The 14,129-nt window shown below is 66.1% G+C and overlaps 1 protein-coding gene across 2 annotated transcripts; it reads left to right on the plus strand.

The window, feature by feature from the left end:
* Window positions 1–5,691: 5,691 nt before the first annotated feature.
* DACT2 (dishevelled binding antagonist of beta catenin 2) lies at window positions 5,692–13,252 on the plus strand (the record flags this gene model as incomplete). Of its 2 annotated transcripts, none has more annotated exons than XM_080665594.1 (4): window positions 5,692–5,925; window positions 9,456–9,588; window positions 10,297–10,545; window positions 10,930–13,252. In XM_080665594.1, 4 exons carry the CDS (start codon window positions 5,692–5,694, stop codon window positions 12,528–12,530), a joined length of 2,217 nt encoding a protein of 738 aa, XP_080521720.1. In that variant the 3' UTR covers window positions 12,531–13,252. The 2 variants fall into 2 exon arrangements, with proteins under 2 accessions (XP_080521720.1, XP_080521721.1); XM_080665595.1 differs by lacking the exon at window positions 5,692–5,925 and adding an exon at window positions 8,329–8,547.
* Between the last annotated feature and the right edge of the window lie 877 nt (window positions 13,253–14,129).

Here is a 14,129-nt window from a genome sequence, read left to right on the forward strand (position 1 = left end):
GGACCGGCCACAGGCTCACTCTGTGTTTGCAGCTGCTGGAGCCCAGGAGGGAGGAGGGGGACCGAGATGGGAGGAGGGGAGCCCAGGAGGGAGGAGGGGAGCCCAGGAGGGAGGAGGGGGACTGAGATGGGAGGAGGGGAGCCCAGGAGGGAGGAGGGGGACTGAGATGGGAGGAGGGGAGCCCAGGAGGGAGGAGGGGAGCCCAGGAGGGAGGAGGGGAGCCGAGATGGGAGGAGGGGAGCCGAGATGGGAGGAGGGGAACCCAAGAGGGAGGAGGGGAGCCGGGATGGGAGGAGGGGAGCCCAGGAGGGAGGAGGGGAGCCGGGATGGGAGGAGGGGAGCCCAGGAGGGAGGAGGGGAACCAGGAGGGAGGAGGGGAGCCCAGGAGGGAGGAGGGGAGCCGAGATGGGAGGAGGGGAGCCCAGGAGGGAGGAGGGGAACCCAGGAGGGAGGAGGGGAGCCCAGGAGGGAGGAGGGGAACCAGGAGGGAGGAGGGGAGCCCAGGAGGGAGGAGGGGAGCCCAGGTCGGAGGAGGGGAACCCAGGAGGGAGGAGGGGAGCCGGGATGGGAGGAGAGGAGCCCAGGAGGGAGGAGGGGAGCCCAGGAGGGAGGAGGGGAGCCGAGATGGGAGGAGGGGAGCCCAGGAGGGAGGAGGGGAGCCCAGGAGGGAGGAGGGGAGCCGGGATGGGAGGAGGGGAGCCCCGGAGGGAGGAGGGGAGCCCCGGAGGGAGGAGGGGAACCCAGGAGGGAGGAGGGGAGCCCAGGAGGGAGGAGGGGAGCCCAGGAGGGAGGAGGGGAGCCGGGATGGTAGGAGGGGAACCCCGGAGGGAGGAGGGGAACCCAGGAGGGAGGAGGGGAGCCCAGGAGGGAGGAGGGGAGCCTATGAGGGAGGAGGGGAGCCCAGGAGGGAGGAGGGGAGCCCAGGAGGGAGGAGGGGAGCCCCGAAGGGAGGAGGGGAGCCCAGGTCGGAGGAGGGGAGCCGGGATGGGAGGAGGGGAGCCCCGGAGGGAGGAGGGGAACCGAGATGGGAGGAGGGGGACCCAGGAGGGAGGAGGGGAGCCCAGGAGGGAGGAGGGGACCCCAGAGGGAGGAGGGGAGCCCAGGAGGGAGGAGGGGAGCCCAGGAGGGAGGAGGGGAGCCGGGATGGGAGGAGGGGAGCCCCGGAGGGAGGAGGGGAACCGAGATGGGAGGAGGGGGACCCAGGAGGGAGGAGGGGAGCCCAGGAGGGAGGAGGGGACCCCAGAGGGAGGAGGGGAGCCCAGGAGGGAGGAGGGGAGCCCAGGTCGGAGGAGGGGAGCCGGGATGGGAGGAGGGGAGCCCCGGAGGGAGGAGGGGAGCCCAGGAGGGAGGAGGGGGACCCAGGAGGGAGGAGGGGAGCCCAGGTCGGAGGAGGGGAGCCGGGATGGGAGGAGGGGAGCCCAGGAGGGAGGAGGGGAACTGAGATGCCCCAGGCGGGGCTGCCACAGGAGGAGCCGGCCCTGCTGCCCTGAGATCTGACTGTGGTTGATGTTATGATGGAAAAATTAATAGAATTCCGTTCCGGGAAGAACGGAACACTCCCTCCTCGCCCACCTTCCCTCCCCCCCCCCCCCCCCGCCTGGCAGGCTCCCCGAGTCTCCCCTGTACCCCACACGCCCACCGGGTTGCTGCCTCCACCAGGCACTGCCGTCTCTGAAGCCTGGTCTGGGCCAGGCCGCTCCCACCGGTGACCAGAGAGGTGTGGGGCGACGAGGCGGCTGGAGGCTGGGAGGGGTGAGTGTGGGAGGAGATGATTTGAGAAAAGTCGGTCGGGTCGACACGCAGTCCACTGGTGTGTGGGGCGGGTGCCTGTCCCCCGCCCGCAGTGGACAGAGGACACGCGCTCGCGGCTTCCGCTGAGGGGTCGGGGACGCCAAGGAGGAGGTTGTGGGGTGTGTTGTCAGGAAAAGAGAATTTTCTCACTTTGAGGTTTTTCTCCCCCAAGTTTTCCCATAATCCCTTGCCTCCCATTCTCCTGACTCGGGGCCAGAGGAGGGGGCCGGGCCAGGAGGGGGTGCGTGGACCCTGAGGGGGTGGCCGGCTCCTCCCTGCACCTCTGCCCAGCCTGGGAGGGCAGATGGGAGGAGCCCCCGGGGCAGGGCTGGGTGAGGACAGGGTGAGGTGTGAGGGGCGGCTCCTGGGTGTGGCTCCGCTTAAGCCCCAGGTGTCAGTCCCGGGGACAGCGGGCGGAGGGCGGAGTGACAGGCGCTGAGTGACGGCACCTCTGGGTGATGCGGGTCAGCGCCCAGCGAGGATGTGCTCCCCACCGCGTCCTCCGGGCTCCTGGCCGCTTGTCCCACCCTGAGCTCATTCCTGGCCCTGCTTTCCCGCAGCACGTGCCCTGGGGTGCGTTTAACCGACACGAGGGTGGGGTGGGGAGAGGAAGCCACACACATGGGCCCCAGCTCCACCACAGAACCCATATCCACCACAGAACCCATATCCACCACGGCCCCAGCTCCACCACGACCCCGGCTCCCCCACGGGCCCCAGCTCCACCACGGACCCAGATCCACCACGGCCCCAGCTCCACCACGGCCCCAGCTCCCCCACGGGCCCAGCTCCACCACGGCCCCAGCTCCACCACAAAACCCAGCTCCACCACGGGCCCAGCTCCCCCACAAGCCCCAGCTCCACCACGGCCCCAGCTCCACCACAAAACCCAGCTCCACCACGCCCCAGCTCCCCCACGGCCCCAGCTCCCCCACGGCCCCAGCTCCCCCACGGCCCCAGCTCCCCCACGGCCCCAGCTCCACCACGGCCCCAGCTCCACCACGGGGCCCAGCTCCACCACGGGGCCCAGCTCCACCACGGCCCCAGCTCCACCACGGGCCCCAGATCCACCATGGGGCCCAGCTCCACCACGGCCCCAGCTCCACCACGGCCCCAGCTCCACCACGGGGCCCAGCTCCACCACGGGGCCCAGATCCACCACGGGAGAAAAGCGGCTGAACCGCCAGCCCAGGACCCTCCGCCCGGAATCCTGGTGAAGAACCGTGAGCCGGTCTCTCGGCAGCTGCTGTGAGCATGCGGCCCTCCATCCACGTCGCTGCCTCCGCTTGAAAACAGCCGTCTCTCCTCTCACAGCCCGGGGGAGGGGAGGGGGGGACACGCGAGGAGCCATAACCACCGTAAGGAGCAAACCATGCAGGTGCTGGCAGACGGCAAACAGTGGATCTGGGGCCCGTGGTGGATCCGGCCTGGCTCATGGCTGAGCATCGGCCTGCGGACTGAAGGGTCCCGGGTTCGATTCCGGCCAAGGGCACATGCCCAGGTTGCCGGCTCGGTCCCCAGTAGGAAGCGTGCAGGAGGCAGCTCATCAATGATTCTCTCTCATCACGGATGTTTCTCTTTCCCCCTCCTCCCTTCCTCTCTGAAATAAATAAAGATTTTTTTTTAAAGGTGGAGGGAGGCCCCGGGACACTGCAGAGTCAAACGGACCTGGCGGGAACGGTGAGACGGGAAAGGACGTGAGGCGGGGAGACCCGAGCAGAAGCCCATCCGCCTCCCAGCTGCAGGGCCGGCGTGCAAAGGTCCCGGCACTTGAAAGACTGCAAGGCGACCACACGGGGGTTGGGGGGGGGGGGCGGGGGACCTGGCACTCGGGTGAGGCTGCGGAAGGGCCAGGAGGAGTCAGATGGGGAGGAGCGAGCGGGGTCGGACGGAGGAGGGGTAGGGTCGGATGGCGGCGGGGAGGAATGGTGGGGAGCCTCCTAGCCCACCTGAGCCCACGGGGCCTCCCTGGGCGGGCTGGGGCCCCGCAGGGTTTAGAGCAGACGAACAGCAAGGCTGCTTGGTGGCGGCCGGGTGCTGCGTCCAGGAGCGAGGGACCTGGGCAGCAGGTTAGGAGACGGCTGTCCTCTCCCTGCGCCCTCACCGGGCCGCCCCGCGCACGCCTGTCCTAATCGGGCCCTCATCTCCTCCTGCAGCACATCAGCCACACCATTAGCCACTGGGCAAGGGCCTATCAAATCACAGCGCCACGCCGCCCCACTCCCAGGGGGTGGCAGAACCCCGCGTGGGGAAGGCGGAGCCTTCGTGCAGCGCTGGGGGGAGTCCATGGCGCGGCCACTTTCGAAAGCAGCTGGCAGCTCTTCAAGCGGTTACACACAGTCACCTGTGGCCCAGCGGTTCCGCGCACAGGTGGAGACCCAAGAGAAATGACAGTGCACGTCCCCATGACAACACCAATGTGCACAGCGGCGTCATTCCTCACAGCCAGAGAGCCGACGCCCCGGCATCCGACAGGGAGTGGAGGGAGGCTGCAAGTGCTCCATTCACAGGCGGGACTGTCCCTGACCAGCAGGGGGACTGCAGCACGGACACCCGCGGGCGAACCCCGGAAACCCGCTCCGTGGAAGGAGCCGGTCACAGAAGACCCCCCTGTCACAGGAGCGATGCTCATGCGATGTCCCGAACGGACCGTTCAGAAATGGGGGTGCAGCCAGGGAGTGGGGGCGACCGCCGCTGGGGACCCTAACCTAGCGCGTTAGCACGGGCAGCTGGTTAGACCTGAGCAAAGGGAGGGGCAGGGGGTAGAGGTGCACCCTGCACGCCTGTGGGGCCTCGGGGGAAAAGCGAAAGCCGAAGGGGGCCTCCCGGCACCTGGACTCTCGGGCGTCAGGCCTCTGATTCAATCTCAGGACGTTGTCAGCCACCGGGTCACCAGGCGCCCAGCAGGTGCCCAGGCGGCTGAGCGGGAGGGCGGGGCTGAAGGGACAGGCGTGAAGTCCGGGGCGCTGGGCCCATGGACCCTGAGCTCTGTGCGGGGGCCTCCGCCCCGTGCCACTGGGTCCGGCTGCGGGCTCTGCCTGCTGCCAGGGCACTCGCTCCCCTGCTGTGTGTTGTCTCGCGATGGAAGTTGTCGGTAACAGTAACACACCCGTGTGCATGCACTGCGAACCACTGGGTTGTGCACCCCAATAAAGGGCTCCTGCTCTGCCAATGACAGCTGCACGAAACTCCTATTGTTTTTTTAAAAAATATATTTTATTGATTTTTCACAGAGAGGAAGGGAGAGGGATAGAGAGTCAGAAACATCGATGAGAGAGAGACATCGATCAGCTGCCTCCTGCACACCCCCCACTGGGGATGTGCCCGCAACCAAGGTGCATGCCCTTGACCGGAATCGAACCTGGGACCTTTCAGTCCGCAGGCCGACGCTCTATCCACTGAGTCACACCGGTCAGGGCCGAAGCTGCTATTTTTAAAAAGACAAGCCGAGGTGCCAAGGGACTGACACACCGTAGGACGCGGTAGGGTAGGTGCCTTGCACATGGGTGTGGGTGTTCATGGGAACGGCTCTAACAAAGGGACACTGTGGCACCAACGTATCTTTTTAAAAGTTAGAGCTTTCACCAAGTTTGCTCCGCTTCCCTCCCTTCCCCTCTCCGCGGGCTCCTCCTTCCCTGCCGCCTCCTGGGGAGGGTCCCCCTGGCTGGCGACCCAGGGTCTGGGCTCCAGGCTCAGCCACCCGGGTGGGCGGCCCAGGCGGCTCTGACCTGGGGCGGTGCCAAGGCCGCCCTCCTGGCCGCTGATAGGCCCCACCCTACCTGGGCGACCTGCGACGGGGCGGGGCGGGGAGAGGCGGCGCAGGAGGCCGAGCGCTGGGCCCGGGCGCCGCCTCCGGGGAGGCCAGGAAGGCTCCGGAGGCTTCCGCGGCGGAAGCGCGGGATGTGGGCGCCCGGCGACCCGCCTGGGCCTGCGGGCTGGGACCGCCGCAGGGTGGGCGCCCGGCTGCTCGCGGCGCACGCGGGGCTGCAGGAGCTGCAGGGGCTGCGCGCCAGGCAGCAGGCGGCCGTGCGGGGCGCCCTGGCCACGCAGCCCCCGCCCGCGCCCGCCGCCCCCCGCGGGCCCCGCGCCCACGAGCGGCTGGAGGCGGTGCTGGTGGCGCTGCAGGAGCAGCTGGTAAGGAGCACGGGGTGGCGGGGGGCGGGGAGGGGGCGCGGAGGCCGGAGGCGCAGGGGCCCCTCCGGATCCTGGAAGCAACCGGGACCGCGCGCGCCGCTCTGCTCCCCGCGGACACGGGGCGCATTCCGTGGGCTTGAGTTTCACGCTGTCCTGAGGAGAACGCGTGGGATCGGGTCTGAGAGCGGCTCCGGGATCGGGTCGGGTACCCGCTTCTCCTGCTGCAGGTTCTGGACCGGAAGCGCCTGTGTGCAAAGCGCACTCCCGAGGGTCCCCGGGAACGTGCTGGGGTTGCGTGGGGTCGTGTTATTGTAACAACATGTTGGGGAAAGCCCGGCCTGCAGAGAGAGGCGTGTCCTCTGAGTCCCAGGCGGTGGGGGGGCGGGGAGGGGGGTCTCGGCCCCGTGACCCCCCAGCCAGGCCCCTCTGTGGACTGACGCTCGCGGGCGCTCCTCCGCTATTGCGGGGCTGTGCGGTGTCACGTGCGTGGGGAACATCTCTGAGTGTTTGCGGTCAGTGTTTCCAAAGAAAGAACAGGCTCTGGGATGTTCTCATCGGAGGTCCAGAGCGTCCAGAGCACCAGTCGCTGTCCTTACAAAGCAGCCATGAAGCCCCGCCTCCCCGCCCCAGGACCCTGGGGTCTCCCCTCGCTGCAGACGCCTCACTCTGCAGCCTTCCCTGTGGGCCCAGCAGCTGCCAAAGGGAGGGAGGGGGCTGGTCAGGAGAGGGGCCCCACCCCTGGCCCCAGCCACCCTGCCCGCCTTGGCACGTGCTCAGTTAGGCCGTGTGCCTGCCTGGACCATCTTACCTTCCCCGTGAGCTCGGGCACACACGGCGGCCCACCTGGGGGTGCCCAGTGCTGCAGGCTGCAGAGCTGCCCTGAGCGGAGCTGGGGGAGGGAGGGCGGGCAGGGAGGGGGGCACAGGTGGATGATTAACTCTCAGTAACAAATCGGCGGTGCGCACCAGCCTTTAATTACCAGCAGCCTTTGGGAGAGAGGATCAAACAGGTTCTTTTGTTTAACTTTTTTTAATGTGGGGACCAGAATGAACATGCAGACTTTGTCTTGGAACTCGGTTCTCGGGGACGGATTACGTGATCTGAAGAGAAGACTGGATGTGTGACATCAGCTCCTCGCTCTGGGGTGCAGACTCGCGTCCCGGCCGCCACGGCACCAGTAACTTCCAGTGTGCGCGCACGTGCACACGCACACTCACACACGCATGCACGCATGCACGCACATGCACACGCCCTGCCCACGCCCACCCGGCCGGGTCCCCAGCAGGTGTGAAGGCAGGAGGAGGGTTATGGACCAACCGGACCGACCGACCGCAGCGCCTTACCCTGCAGGGCTCCCCCGGTGAGAGTGAGCCGCCGGCTTCCTGGGCTGACAGGGCTCCGTCACAGTCATACTCACCCAGGTCCTGCGTCTGCAGTCACACGAGTGTGCCCTCGGCGCCTGGTCAGTGCGCCCTGGGCAGTGGGCGGCCCTGCTGTGTCACAGAGAGAGGAGAGTTCGGTATTCACCACTCCCTGTGGGTGAAGCCCGTGACCTCTGACCCAAGCAGTCACGTGGTCTGGGCAGCCCTGTGCCACCTGCTTCCGTTTCAGGGGATTTGCCAGCCCCAGGGGAGGCTGAGGTAGGCACCCTGGGCTGCAGGGAGGCAGGAGGCTCCCCGCCCAGCGGGAGGCGCTGCCCTGGGGCGGGAGGGGGGGGCAGCGGCCCTGCCTGCGCTGTTACCTAGGAATTCCCCAGGGTTGACTCGGCTGGTCCTGACTTGCCCCGAGTGTCCCGGCAGCTGCACAGGGCACCACGCGGGACCAGCTGAGTGCAGGGGCCGGGGGGGACACCACGCCCGCGTGGCCCTGGGTCTGACCCCTGACCCCTCGGGGGAGCCCTGAGCTCCAGGTCACGGTGAGGGGGCGGCAGCCAGCCGGGCCTGGCGGCTCCTGCCTGCCGTCCAGGAGGCTCACCTGGGCCCCGGCCTTGGCTGCTGATTGAGGAACAGTGAGAGAGAGACAGGGAGAGAGTGAGGCCACCCACCCGCAGGGCACCTGACGGCCACTGGCGGGCACAGACGGAGCCCCGGCAGCTGCTCCCTCCCTGTGTGTGGCCTGCAGAGGAGGGTGAGCCCCAGGGTGCCCGTGGTGGCCCTGGGCGGCGTTTTCGGGCCATTTGTGGTGTGTGGACCTGCAGCGTCTTCGTGGTCCCTGTCAGTTGGTTAGCGTGCAGGCATGGCCGGGCATCCGGCCCGTGGGTGGCCCGGGCCCGGGAATATGCATTTGTGCCGGCAACCCTACTCCTGGGAAGCCGTCCGGTGGGCCTGACCCCGGGGGCTGCCAGACTCTGCGCCCACTGGTCCCTGAGCGTCCACGCTGGCTGCGCCTGCTCCGCGCATGGCCGCCTCCTCGCGCCACTGCGTTCTCACGGCAGTGAGGTCACTGGAGCAATTTCCTGGGCCCGTAATTGGCCTCGGGACTTCCTCGTCTCCTAGGTACAATCGAAACACAATTAATGATTTCCTTAAACAGGACGAACCACATAATTACGCTCGTTAATTATTTTCCTTAAAATTAATTGTTAATCAAAACAAGAAATGTATGCAGCAGACCTTGAAAACGGTGAGGTTTGATCACTGAAAGAAGAAATCAGCGTTTATTAAACATTCGGGGCAACTGGTTCACCTGCACTTACTGGCACGTGTGTACATGCATGATAAGCACTTGTCACATGTATGTGTCACATGTATATAATATATGCACATGTCATAGATATATACATGTGTATATGTATGTTGTGTAATGTACACCTTTATGTGTGAACATGTGTGGGTGTATTATGAGCACTAACCATAGGCATGTATTATATGTTCTATAAAATGTACATGTGTATATTATATGGCATGCCCACGTGTATTATATAATATAAAAACATACGTGTTACATACTAGTATACAATATGCACATGTGCTATGTGTATAGTATATAATATATACACACGTGTGTGCTTTGTGTGTAATATAACACACATGTACCGTGTGTTACATGGTATGCACATGTATGTACTATACGTATATTACATAATGTGCTGCATGTATGACATGTGCAAAGAACTACACAGCAGGGGGGACTCCGTGTGCGGTGCCTGCCCCTGGGGTTTCTGTGCTGCCGGCTCCTGGTCTCGCTCAGGCGGAGTCGCTCTGTGTCTGCAGGAAAAGCATCCAGTTGGCCCTGGATGGTGTGGCTCAGTGGGGAGAGTGTCACCCTGTGGACTGAAGAGTCCCGGGTTCGATTCCTGGTCGGGGCACATCTCTGAAATGTGTGTGTATGTCCAGTGTCCCGATGCCGCTGCTGATAAGAGGGCGGCGGTCAGGAGGAAACCGCGGGGCGGGAGGGTCAGGGCCTCCTCTCCTATGGGGGGCGGGTTGCTTGCAGGCGTGAGGACGCGCGTGGCGCGGGGACCTCCGGGCTTAGCCTGTGTTCACGATGGACATGCATGGTGTCCCAGTGTCTGCTCTTTCCTGTGCCAGCACCGGCTGGGACGCCAGGACCTCGGCCTGAAAACCCACTTGGACCAACTGGACCAGCACATCAGTGAGCTGCAGCTCGACGTGCACAGGACGTCCCCCGAGGGCCCCGACGGCGACAGTCGACCCAGCTCAGGTACACGCCACACACAGACATAAGCACATGCGTGTACATATGTACACACACACACACCACACACAGAAGCAGGCACACTTGAATACATGCATGCACACATACACACACCACACACAGAAACAGGCACACACACATACACACGTGTGCAGAAACATGTATAAAAGTGTGAACGCACATGTGTACATATGTGCACACAAGTATATACATGATTGCATATAACTGCGTGTATGTGCGCATACAAACATGCATGCACATGTGTGTGCGTACATATAAGTTTTGCATGCCCACGCATGGGTATATATGCGTCTCAGACATATGCACATATGTATGCATACACGTGCACATATATACACACATTCACACATCTCTATACACACCACCACACACATGCACACACCCATACACACACCACACATACACACCCATACACACACCACACATACACACACATGCACACACCCATACACACACACACACCCATACACACACCACACATACACACACACACACCCATACACACACCACACATATACACACACACACACCCATACACACACCACACATATACACACATGCACACACCCATACACACACCACACATATACACACATGCACACACCCATACACACACCACACATATACACACACACACACCCACACACACCCATCCCCGCGCCCTGCACTGACCTCCCCTGTCCGCCCGCCCAGGCTTCTACGAGATGAGCGATGGCGGCCCCTGCTCCCTGTCTGCCTCCTGCACATCCGTGTGCAGCGATCGCCTGTCCTCCTCCCGGGGCACTTTGCTGCCCGGCGCCCCCAAGGCCAGGACCCGCGCTGGGGACTGCCGGCCCTGGTCGGCCGATGAAACCACCATGTGCGGGGTGCCCCTGCCCGTGCGGGGATTCCGGGCCACTGAGGATGGTGCGGGCGCCTCACGGCCCAGGCCAGTGTCCACAGGTGAGGAGAGCCAGGAAGGGTGGGAGGGCCCATCCGGGCGGTGGGGTGGGAGCACAGGGGGCCTGTGAGTGGGGTGCACCCGCTTCGGGCGGCTTCGCATTCCCCGTAGACAGCGCGGGCGTGGGGCGGAGACAGGAGTCAGACACCCACTTGCGCCCGCTAGAGCGGAGCGGCTGCACCTGTCACTCGAGGGGAGGGGGGGTCGGGGCCGGCAGTGGGATCCGTGTGCACAAGAGGCCTCCGTGACGGACGCCCACCCTGTCCCTGCAGCCCTCCCGGTTCCCGCGGAGGGAGACCTGTGCCGTGCGGTGGGCCGTGCCACCAGTGGAACAGGCGTGCCAGCTCTCCCCTTACTTCTGGGTCCCTCCTCTTTCTCGCTCCCAGGTGACCTCGAGCGAGTCCTCCTGGCTGAGGCGGGGCCCCCGATGGCCGGCGTCGACGCCATGTCCACGTTGCTTCTCCGCCACGGGCTGGGCCCCCTGCCCCGCATGCTGGACCCCAAGTACCAGCGTGACCTGGTGTCCAAGGGGGGCAGGGAGGTGTACCTGTACCCCAGCCCCCTGCACGCGGTGGCTCTGCAGAGCCCCCTCTTTGCCCTGCCCACGGAGACCCCTCAGAGGGACAGCCCCCCGCAGCCCTCAAGCCAGTCCCTTCCCGGCCACTCAGCGCCACGCCCCACCCGGACGGGACCGGTCCCCGAGCCTGGCGCAGCCCGAGCCTATATAGCCAAGCTGCTTGGACTGCGGGGCCTAGGGGGCACCCCAAGAGGCCATGTGGGTGAGCCGGGACCCCCATCCCAGAGAGCAGAGACTGAGCATCGCCCAGAGGGGCTGACCTGCTCCCCAAGAAGAGCAGGCGTGGGAGGGGAGGCTCTGAGGGGGGACACAGGTGGGAATAGCCTTGAGCAGCGGGGACCCGTGCCCCTTGGGAGCCCACCGCCCCCCAGCAGCCTTCCGGAGGAGGGACAGAGACCCCCCCGTAGCTGCGTCCGTGCGGGGACCATTCCGGGCTCCCCTCAGCGGGGGGGTGCACCCCGAGCTCAGCAGGCCGCTCCTACCAGCCGGGAGGGCACAGCCAGGCCGCCCACCAGGAAGGGCCCAGGACCCTGTGTGCACCCCCACTCTGTCACCAGCAGCGCTGCCCCGACGGGGCTGCAAACGGGCCAGAACCCTGGCACCCCTACCACGAAGGCTGTGAAGATCGGGAGGGGGGCCAGCAACAAGGCACCGAGGCCAGAGAGGCAGCCGCCACCCTGGGGCGCCCTCCTGGCCCCCCAGCCGCCCCCCACATGGGGCGCTGGACTTAGGAGAAGGCCCCCCCAAGCCGGGGCGGCTCCTGGCCGGTCCTGCTCCGAGTGCAGCCTCTACCCAGTGTCCTTCCTCGCCCGCCCGCTGGTGGCCCGCCGGGAAGGCCACGGGGTGTCCGCCCAGGCCTTGCTCCCCCGGGAGGGAGCCCCTGCGGTGGCCGGCAGGGCAGCCCGGCAGAGGCAGCGCAGGTGGCGGTCGTCCGTGGAGATCTCAGCCCGCGCCCGCCTGCCTGGTGCCCAGGGCCTTGGTCTGGGGCCCCCAAGGCCGGCCACGCGGAGAGGGGGCGGCCCGCGGCCCGCGTGCTCCCGGGCCAGGCTCAGGCCGCCCCACAGGAACCCGCAGGCCAGGAGCGAGTCTGGCTCCGAGCACTCGGCCGAGTGTGCCTCCCTGTTCCACTCCACCATCACCGAGACCAGCGAAGACAGGGCCAGCGACCACACGGCCAGCCGCTTTGGGGACGGGGAGTCCAGCGGCAGCGACGCGGAGGGCGGCGTCCAGGGCGTGGGGAGCCGGCCGGCCTGGCCTGGGATGAGCCCCCCACAGCCCCCGCGCAACCCCGGCTCCCGGCCACCCCTGCCCCCCGTGCCCAAGCTCTGTCGCATCAAGGCCTCCAGGGCCCTGAAGAAGAAGATCTGCCGGTTCCAGCCCGCTGCGCTGAGGGTCATGACCCTGGTGTGAGCCCGCTGCGCTGAAGGTCACGACCCTGGTGTGAGCCCCACTGCGCTGAAGGTCACGACTCTGGTGTGAGGCCCGCTGCGCTGAAGGTCATGTGCTCTGAAGGTCACGACCCTGGTGTGAGGCTCGCTGCGCTGAAGGTCATGACCCCGGTGTGAGACCCGCTGCGCTGAAGGTCATGACCCCGGTGTGAGGCCCGCTGCGCTGAAGGTCATGACCCCGGTGTGAGGCCCGCTGAGCTGAAGGTCATGACCCCGGTGTGAGGCCAGGCACCTGTGTTCCAGAGCCATCGTCCTGAGGAGCGGGGAGGGTGCGGCAGGCTCAGAGGGGCCTCCCGGGCCGAGGACAAAGTCCAGCTTCTTCGCCTGTTCACTGCGGCTGTGGGTTCTCCCACGTTGTTGCCGATTTGGGGTCTGAAGTGCCGCTTGGAAAAGTCGCCGTCATCCCAGGAGCGGAGGGAGGAGCAGGTGCCAGGCTGGGCTGAGGGGCCCCGGGCGCCTCCCCGCCCCGTCAGACGTCCACGGAGAACACGGAGCGGTGGGGGCTCACGCGCCGCCTGCAGACACAGACTGTTGCCAGGTGCCCAGGCGTCTGCCGCCACCTCAGTCCTCCTCCCGTCCCTGCAAAGCCTCATCCTCGGGGCTCGGGCGGCCGGACTCCGGCGGGAACCGGCGGGACGGGAACCCCACGTCCACCTCCCGTGAATAAACCTGGTATTTGCTTTTCGTTTCTGAGTCGCCACGAGGCCGGGGCTCTCGGCTGTCTGCTGAGGACCCTTGGGGTCTGCTGTTGGGGTTTTGCATTGGCCCAGGAGTCCCTGGCTCCTTCTGGCGCGTGGGGGGAGCCCTGCAGGGTCCTGTGGGCAGGTGACCCCGGGTCCAGGAAAAGCCCTTGGCTCCTCCGTGCTCCCCAATCACCTGCTCATCCCTGGAGGGGCTGACGGGTCTCGCCATGACTGGGGGTCCCCGGTTCCCCGTTCGCACCATCCTACCTGCTGAGGGCGGCGGGTCTGCGTTCGCACTGCTTGTCCTCTGGGGGGGCCTCTCCGCTAACACTCGGGCTCGCGGCCCCATGGGACATCTCTCTTCACACCGGCCACCCCGCAGACCCTCCCCACGCCCCGCGCCCCGGATCCTCTGCTCTCCCGATGCCCGCGAGCCCCCGGCACCGTCCCAGGCGTGGTCAGGCCTGCTCGGGGCACCTACACTTGCTGAGCTCACGGGGACTCATTTCCCACCTCGCCTCCTGCCTGCTGGTGGCTGTGCCTCACTGGTTTCCTCCCTGTTATTAGGAGCCGTTTTGTTCCCTGATTCCTGCTCCTCTGGGAAGGCCCAGGCTTCCCCTCCCCCCCCCCCCCCGCCCCCCGTCAGTGGCTACTCGGCGTGCTGTGCCGGGCACACTGGTCTTCGATGCGTTTCATGGCCCGGCTCTTCCCTCCCCGATGCGCTGCCGCGGCGTCCTCGCCGTCTCCGGGCACGGCTCCCGCTGAGCCTGCGGGTGGAGCGGCTGTGGGGCTGGACGGCTCCCCTGCCGTCACCAGGCGTCCCGTGCGCTCCGGCCTCCTGTCTCCAGCCACTCTCTCCTCCTGACTCACTGTCCCTC

Source organism: Plecotus auritus (assembly GCF_963455305.1).
Source record: "Plecotus auritus genome assembly, chromosome: 4".
In the NCBI taxonomy this organism is placed as follows: Eukaryota; Metazoa; Chordata; class Mammalia; order Chiroptera; family Vespertilionidae; genus Plecotus; species Plecotus auritus.